General features: G+C 39.0%; 1 protein-coding gene across 1 annotated transcript; it reads right to left on the minus strand.

The window, feature by feature from the left end:
• Positions 1 to 6,076: 6,076 nt before the first annotated feature.
• Positions 6,077 to 7,273, minus strand: LOC120441060 (zinc finger protein RFP-like). The gene is made up of 3 exons (XM_039614728.1): positions 6,770 to 7,273; positions 6,566 to 6,676; positions 6,077 to 6,484 (listed from the first exon to the last, which is right to left on the minus strand). Exons 1-3 carry the CDS (start codon positions 7,271 to 7,273, stop codon positions 6,077 to 6,079), a joined length of 1,023 nt encoding a protein of 340 aa, XP_039470662.1.
• Between the last annotated feature and the right edge of the window lie 829 nt (positions 7,274 to 8,102).

An 8,102-nucleotide genomic window follows, 5' to 3' on the forward strand; every position in this document is an offset into this window, starting at 1 on the left:
ACAGAGCTGTTTTAGCTTAGTGTTTCTAATTAGTTTATTTTTATTTTCTGTTCTGCATTCACTTCAGCTCAGTTTCCAGAGTGTGTTAACTCATTTCAGTATTCGTCACGGTTCTGGTTGGAATTTCATTAGTTTCTCTCTTTTTTAATATCCACATAGAAGTTTTTGATACTGCAATCATACTGTAAAACTGAGTAACCTTGATAACCTGCAGTCTTACACACCACTCAGGAGCTTCCTTCCTCCTGTCATGCTCCTACATCTGCAACACATGTGAGACCACATTGAAATCTACACCATTGAAATCCACACACACAGATCTTTATTTGTCCTCTGCCTGAAATCTTTCCACCTATAAAAGCATGTTGGAACTGAAGCTGTTTCCAGACTACTGCAAGCTGACAAAACAATAGGACATCGCCTTGGGTTTGATGTTTCCATTAATGGCATAAAATCTAATACTGTGTTTAATTAAAATATAAAGTAGACCAAACTCAGTTTTTATCAACTTGTTATTAGAACTCAGTTTAAGTAAGTTACCAGTACTTTTCATTCAAAAAGCTGATCAACTCAGTTTATTTGAGTTGTTATAAATTAGAAAAACTAAGTAAGCTGGAAATGTATTCAAACTGTTTTTGTGCATTCTCTCAGTTTAGCACCAGGTTTATGAACTTGCTAACCAGCCAGTTTTAGCCTAGCTTTTCATATCACCGATGCTCAGTGTGCATGCTGCTGCGTCTCAGCTCATGTTACTTAAAAATTAACCCTGCAGCTTTAAAAACCTTGTATAAAAATCTCTCGGTGAAATTTTCTGTTGATTGTTTGAAATAGAAACGTGAGCAGCTATAAGAGCCCAGATGAAACTTTTCCGGAAGGTACAGCCGTTAGGGGGTGGGGCTTGTTTTCAATCCATATAAACCTTTATAACGTATGAACTGTATATTTTTAACCCCTGTATTTATTTTAATGCTTTGTGGCAGCTTTTGAACATCTGTGACATCTATTAATGTCAAATCTAGCCTTTCTTTAACAACATAAACAAACTGCTTTTACATTTAATGAACATTTCTGCTTAATTACATTTTAAATAATAATAATAATAACAGTAGTATTTTTTTTTCTACATTGACCTTCTGTCTTGTAGGTTATAATGATTGCACAGCCATTAAGGATCAAAACAGCTTCTAAATAATTTTCTGTTTTTTCTCCCTCTGCTTGTTTCTTACTGTCTTTGAGGCTCGGGACCAGCACTCCCCACATTACATCAAACTCGTACAAGTCTAGAAAAGGAGCTGTTGGACAGAAAGACATCAACTAAGTGGTAAACAGTGTTGGGCAAGTTACTACAAAGTGTTTTTTAATTTAGTAGAACTTGAAATGTTTTATCTGTGGTTAAACATTTAGTATTTCACAGTCAGAAACATCAAGTTATTCTTCGTATTGTATACTTGCAATGAATAAGCTGTCCTAACGTAGTTATTTTAAGTAAGCTTTACTTAGATTTTTTTCAGGCAATGAGTTTGCATAGTTTTTTTTTTTAAGTTCTGCTAACTAATTTGATTTTACAGTGCAGTTTTTCACTGGTAACTGGTGCATCTGTCATCAACAGAAATCTTAGGGCCAATTAACTGACCTGTTTTTTTCATATTTCCCCTCTGAATGGAATTAGTTCAACCTCTACCCCTTTTAATGCAATAATTATTTATTCTCTGTTGAATGTGTTAGTGTTCTCCCTCACAAAAAAATAAACAGCCTCTAATTTTATGGTAGTTTTCATTTTAATGGAGAGCAACAGAATATCAACCAAAACTAAAAAAAAGGAAAAATCACATTACATAAAATGTATAAACTGATTTCCATGTCAGGGAGTGAAGGAAGTGTTTCAATGCCCTGTAATTTTTATTGTGCCAAATCACAACAGTCTCCTCAAGGTGCTTCCCTTTTCATAGATGACGCAGCGAATGGATGCCCTGGTACTTCAGTGCGCATTTTCTGTCTTGTTTTTGTGCATAATTTGTGTTTCTGGACACTCTTCTGGATATTCCTACACCAGAGAAGCGCTTCTTAACTACAGGACTACAACACCGGTGGATTTATTTCCAGTATTTGTCACATCTGCGGTGGATGTACTCCCACCACTTACTCTGATTCAAACACATGACCCTGTATTGTGGTCTCTGCACCTGTTCCATTCTTGCACTGATCATCACATGCACTCATGTATATATCAATCTGCTTAGCACGTTTTATTTTTATGTGTTTGTCTTATCATATGTCTCGCACAAAGTACAGCAGCAATATCCTAATGTTGTAAATCTGCTCAACATTTGGCAATAAAACCCTTTCTGATTCTGATTTATACCGTAAGATGAGGACTCTACAATAATACAAAGAAATCCAAAGAATCAGATGATGCCTGTTAACAAACACTTGGTCACAGTGGAAAGGACAAACTCAGTTTTAACAGGAAGAAACCTTCAGCAGAACTAGTGCTCAGGGAGGGGCAGCCATCTGTCGCCAGATGTTCACTCTCACTTCACTTCCACATATAGAAGAAAGATGTTTGTTTGCATGATTATTTAGTGCAAACATGCATTCTGTCAGATATCTCAGACTTTTTATCTGATTTTGTGCTCAGCTCAGATAAAATAATTATTGTGGGTAATTTTTACATCCATGTAGATGAGAGTCACCTTCTGCTTTTGGATCATCTCTCCTCATCTCATTTCCTTGATTCCTTTGCTCATGTAATGGGTGCATTAAAAAAGACTTTGTCATTATTTTTTATGAAAATGTATATGTTTATTTTGTGTATTTGTATTTTCGTGAACTTTTCTTTTGTTTGTGTGACTTTGACTTCCCATGTGTGTCACTTCCTACTCTCCTCAGTCAGCCGAGGCCTCGCTGGGCAGAGGTGAGTTTCTGTTTCTGCTCCAGTTTACAGAACAGTTGCATGCAGTAAAGGTGCTAAAAAAAGGTTCAAACCCAGTTTGTTATATTTTTATAATTTTATTGGATGTTTTTAGTCTAAACTGTTTTTCTGTTGAGTGCAGCGCTTTATTGTAATATGCTAATTTGCTGAACTTACGCTAGGTTAAGAGAACATGCAGGTGGTTTCTCATGCGGCCTGCTACTTTTCCCTCTTATAAAGGTGTGGACGTAGAAGTCACATGAAGTTGCTATGCTGAATTTATTTTTTATTTAAAGAGCTTCGGAGAATAAACCCATAAACCAAACAGCTGACCCCTCTCATTATTCACACGACACAACACAGAATTTGCAGCAACACAAAGTTTAAGGCCAAACGATTGCATTACTGACGTGGGGAGAGGAATCAGGGAGAAGAACGAAAAAAGGGAAATGAGATCGTTTAAAGATGAAATTAAACTCGATCAAAGTGAGGGAAGGTTCAGACTGAAAATTTTAAATGGCAGCATTAAAAAAAGATCAAATAGAAGAAAGTCTGTTAATGTTAATGTTTTTATTCATCATTATTTACAGAGTACAAATAAAAAACACAAGTTCACCTAAAGTATTTTCTTTCAAGTCTCCAAAAACTCAAAACCTGATAAAAATGAACACTGCGCAAACTCAAACGTCTCATTTTGTGCCGATGAACTCTGCCGTGACCACTAGAGGGCGCCATCGCCGTATAACTGAGTGGACGCTGCGGCTGTGGTCAGCTACATTTAAGTGGTGTTATATGGAGAGAAAGCAAGTGAAGCGCAACAAAAGTCAGTTACAATCAGATTGACAAACTTTAAACTGACACACCAAGGCTCTGCATGTCCTCCTTCATTACATCCATGAACCTCCTTTCAGCAGGGCCGTGCAGAGACGTTTAAAGGGGCGGGTGCTCAAAGTTAAAAAGGGGCACATTGAACCAGGCTGAATAACAACAACACACATTCATCAAGAATCTAATATGGGATCGCATCATACTACATTACTGTTGTGAGGTGGCAACAAGGCAAAGCAAACGTAGCCTATGTTTTACCTGATGGGTACAATGTTGCTGTTGAGGGGTTGCTGCTGCTCCTGCTGCTGATAGTGCTGGAGGGCAGGGCTGTGCTGATCTGAGACTGTAGACATTAAAATGTTCATAGGAGAGATGGTAGCTGATTAAACAAGTGTTATGAGATAATAACTAAATGCAAAGAACATAAGAAAATGGGCTTGGAACCACAAAGCAACAAAAAACTGTGAGAAATAAACAAGGCTCTGCCTGTGAATCACGCTGCTTCTCTTCTTCTTTCCATCCCTCATTTCACATATCACTCTCCACTTGCTGTCTATCTGAGAACAAGGCACAACTTGCTATTGCAATAAACTATTATATAATTATCCACACCTAACAACTGCTGCATTTAATCTATAATAAAATGATGACAGAAAAATGTTATAGAAGCAAAACATTCCAGTTGTGCTTATTATTATTTTATACTGGAATACCTCTCCAACAACTGGTACATGTGTTAATGTTACCTGTGTTCTTTGTAATCCAGCTGCTGAGGATCCACTGCCTTTAGTAGCCTCACACAGCTCCTACTGTTTCCTCCTCATGTCCTAACCAGTCATGTCTGGACAATGTTATATCATGAGTAATAATTTAAAAAATCCATATACATAAAACACACACATGCACGCACACACAGGGACATTTTAGACCTTCAGAATACTGTATATAATGTAGGCATCATGGTGCTGATCCAGAATCCTTCCATTATTATTTATTACTAGAGCTACAATAATAAAGCAATGAGGAAAAACAATAATAAATATGAAATAATGTATTTATGATGATTCCATTTGTTTCACTATCCACTCTGTGCAGGGAGAAAGCTTATTACATTTTTTAACTGTAGAGATACAAAATTTTACTGCTATAAAATCAGCATTTTAAAATATAAATCTACTATAATCTGTGTCTTAATGTATGTTCTTTAAAATACAGCGTATGTTTTTAAATATTATAATTATAATAATCCATAATTATGTGGACATGCATATTAGATCGTTTTAGTGAAATATAATCCCTCCAGAAAGGCAGGAAAAGCCCTGTAACTTACTTTAAAACTAAATATGTTCCCTAAAACGGTGACAGAGCTACAGACCCATGACAGCCTTACCCAGTGAGCCAGCAGCTATGACCAGCACTACTTGTGTAGTTAATAAAAGGACAGGTAATGTTTGTCGCGCTGTTGCACACACAGCACGCTCATTTGTTTCAGTTCGTCAGTTGTCACAAGACAACTTACCAACGTGTACGTAATAAGCTAATACTCCTGTGTGCTGTAGACTACAGTGTACGCTGTACACCTACTTACCGGTTTTGTCGCATCAGTCTGTGTGCCTGAGGTAATTTGTGTTTCTCCTACAGCTCCGGACCGCTAAAAATGCGCGTGCTCTTTATGAGCTCGTTCCCGGCTCGTAACCAGCGCGTTCTGCCGTCAAAGGCGATCATTGGTTAATGGTGATCATGTGACTGATGCAAGACAGATCCTTTTATTTAGCAAATTGTGATTAATAGTTAAATATTATTGTCGAGGGGCACAGACAGGACTCCGCACACACACACACATTTAAAAAAAAATATATATATATTTTTTTTTAAAAGTTGCCTCAAGAAAAGGGCACTTTGGGCACCCATCAGGAAAGGGGCAGGTGCTCAAGCACCTCTAGCACCCCCCTCTGCACGTGCCTGCCTTTCAGGTCTTCTTTTCCTCCTGTCTGGCAGCTCGAGTCTCAATTAAACTTTTAAAACCATGAGAATCAAATCAAAGTGTGAATTTGAGTTCCCGATAATAATATTCTGTAGAAAACATGGAGACTGTAGAGTATTTACACTGAATATGTTCATTTGTTCCCTTCAATAAAAATCAATCAGTTCATCAAACAAGATTTGTTTATCGACTCAGTTTGATTGACAGGACAGATGATCAGAGGTGCAGAATTTTTATCACCATCATTGCTACAGGGACTGAAGAATGGGTGGAGTTTGTGAGTGAAGGAGCAGCCAGTAAAGGAGTAAATAAGAGCTGCAGCACCTACATCATAAAAGGAGACCAGACCCTCCTCATAATCCACAAACCCCTTTTCCCTTCCTGTTGATCGACTCTCTGGCCACTCCTAAATCCCATTTTGTCTTTCCTTTAACCTGAACCTCAAAGTAAAATCTGCCTGAAGAGAAACTTTGCTTTCCTAAAATATTACAATAACGTGTAAATCTCTCTGGGTTGTCAGGAAGTTTCTTCTTCACATCACTATGATACACTTGTTTTCCATCATCAGACAGGATGAGATAAGGATATGCTGTATTAGGATCCAGAGTCACATCCACTGCATACTGCTGGACCTTCTTCAGCTCTGTAGCCTCAGGCAGCTTCTTCTTCATGAGTTTCCTGAGTGTCTCCTCCAGCTGATCCACAGCTCTCACCACAGTCCCCTCATATGATGGTGGACGGATGCTGACCTCTGTCCAGTCCTTGGTGGGTTGAGCAGCTTTCAGAGACGAGAAGCTTTGGAGGAGGTGGAGGTGGTCTTCAAAGTGTGAGAGCTGCTCCACCTCAGAGCTTCTCTTCTTCAGCTCAGAGATTTCCTGTTCCAGATCTTTGATGAGACCTTCAGCCTGTTTCTCTGTAGTTTCCTGTTTGTCTTCAATCTCCTTTATGAGCTCCTTCAGGCCTCTATCAACAGACTCTTTCAGAGCAGTGAAGACCTGAACACCTTCTGCTTTCTGTCTGTCTGCAGCACATTTACTCATCTTCACTGACTCTTTGACCTGCTGAATCTTCAGTCGTCTCTTCTGGATCATCTGCTGAATTTCAACCTCTGTCTTCTCCAGCTCTGCCTTCTTTCCTTCATATTCTTCTCTCAGAGGAACAAACTCGTGGTTCTTGTGGTCTAAAACAGAGCAGAGCACGCAGACACATGTCTGGTCGTTCTTACAGAACAGCTCCAGAGGTTTATCGTGCTTCTTACACATCCTGCCCTCCAGGTTCTCCACAGCCTCAATCAGCTGATGTTTTTTGAGGCCTTTCTTTGTCAAATGAGGCTCCAGGTGAGTCTGACAGTAGGACTCCTGACACACCAGGCAGGACTTCAGTGCCTTCAGTCTGGTTCCAGTGCAGATGTCACAGGGAACTTCTCCTGGTTTGGCAGCTTGTTGCTCTGAGCTGCTGCTGCTGGCTTTCTGCTGAACTTCACATTTGAACTGAGCGACCACCTCAGAGATGAAGGTGTTGACATGGAGTTCAGGTCTTGTCTTGAACATTTTTTTACACATGGGACACTGACACCTCTGATTCATGTCCCAGTACTGAGTGATGCAGTTTTTGCAGAAGTTGTGTCCACATGGTATACTGACCGGATCAGTGAACACATCCAGACAGATGGAGCACAGAAACTGATCTTCAGATCGCAGATTGCTGACAGCAGACATGTCTGCACTCTGAGGGAGAAAAAAAGAACCACATTGTATTTAAAATTCACTTGAAATTTCATTTAAAACAGCACAAAGGAAGTGTCAGTATTGTACTCTTTACACGCGTCTGTCAGCAGTTTATAGGTATTGCTTGCTCTGCTGTGACGAGATTTATATTCCTGTAAAAAGCAGAGTACTGAGCAGCTGAAGCAGTTTAATCCTCTGAATGACGAAACCTGCAGGTGATAATGAAAGGTGTGTAAATCACCAAAATTACTCAATTTGTCACAGCCACAGCATGTGATGCACATTTTGGTCCCCCAAAAAACAGCCAAATATGAGCATAAAATCTGGCATTTTTTTTTAAATCAGTTTATTCAGTATGTCTTATTTCAGAGTTTTCCAAAAGTAAACCTAAAACCATGTGATTTTTAGTAGTTCTCAAAAGAACTGACTGACTTTGGTGAGACCAACAGTCACGTTACAATTCAGTGAGCTTGTGGAAACATCAGGAAGGACTGACAGAAAGATGAAACATAACTGAGCTGTACAGTAACACAGCATGACTGAAAAAAGGAAAACAGGAGTTTATTATCAAGTTGTTGAAGAAACACTTGGAGATGATGGAGGAGATTAAGCTGTACCTCAGGTGGTAGAGCAGGTCACCTCTGTGTTTAAC

Source organism: Oreochromis aureus, linkage group 7, assembly GCF_013358895.1.
Source record: "Oreochromis aureus strain Israel breed Guangdong linkage group 7, ZZ_aureus, whole genome shotgun sequence".
Lineage (NCBI taxonomy): Eukaryota > Metazoa > Chordata > Actinopteri > Cichliformes > Cichlidae > Oreochromis > Oreochromis aureus.

Coding starts and splice junctions, on each gene's coding strand:
- LOC120441060 (XM_039614728.1), bottom strand. CDS start 7,273: ATGTTCAAGACAAGACCTGAACTCCATGTCAACACCTTCATCTCTGAG. Junction 6,677..6,769: donor TTCAGCAGGTCAAAGAGTCA/GTGAAGATGAGT, acceptor AGAGGCCTGAAG/GAGCTCATAAAGGAGATTGA. Junction 6,485..6,565: donor TGAAGAAGAGAAGCTCTGAG/GTGGAGCAGCTC, acceptor CAACCCACCAAG/GACTGGACAGAGGTCAGCAT.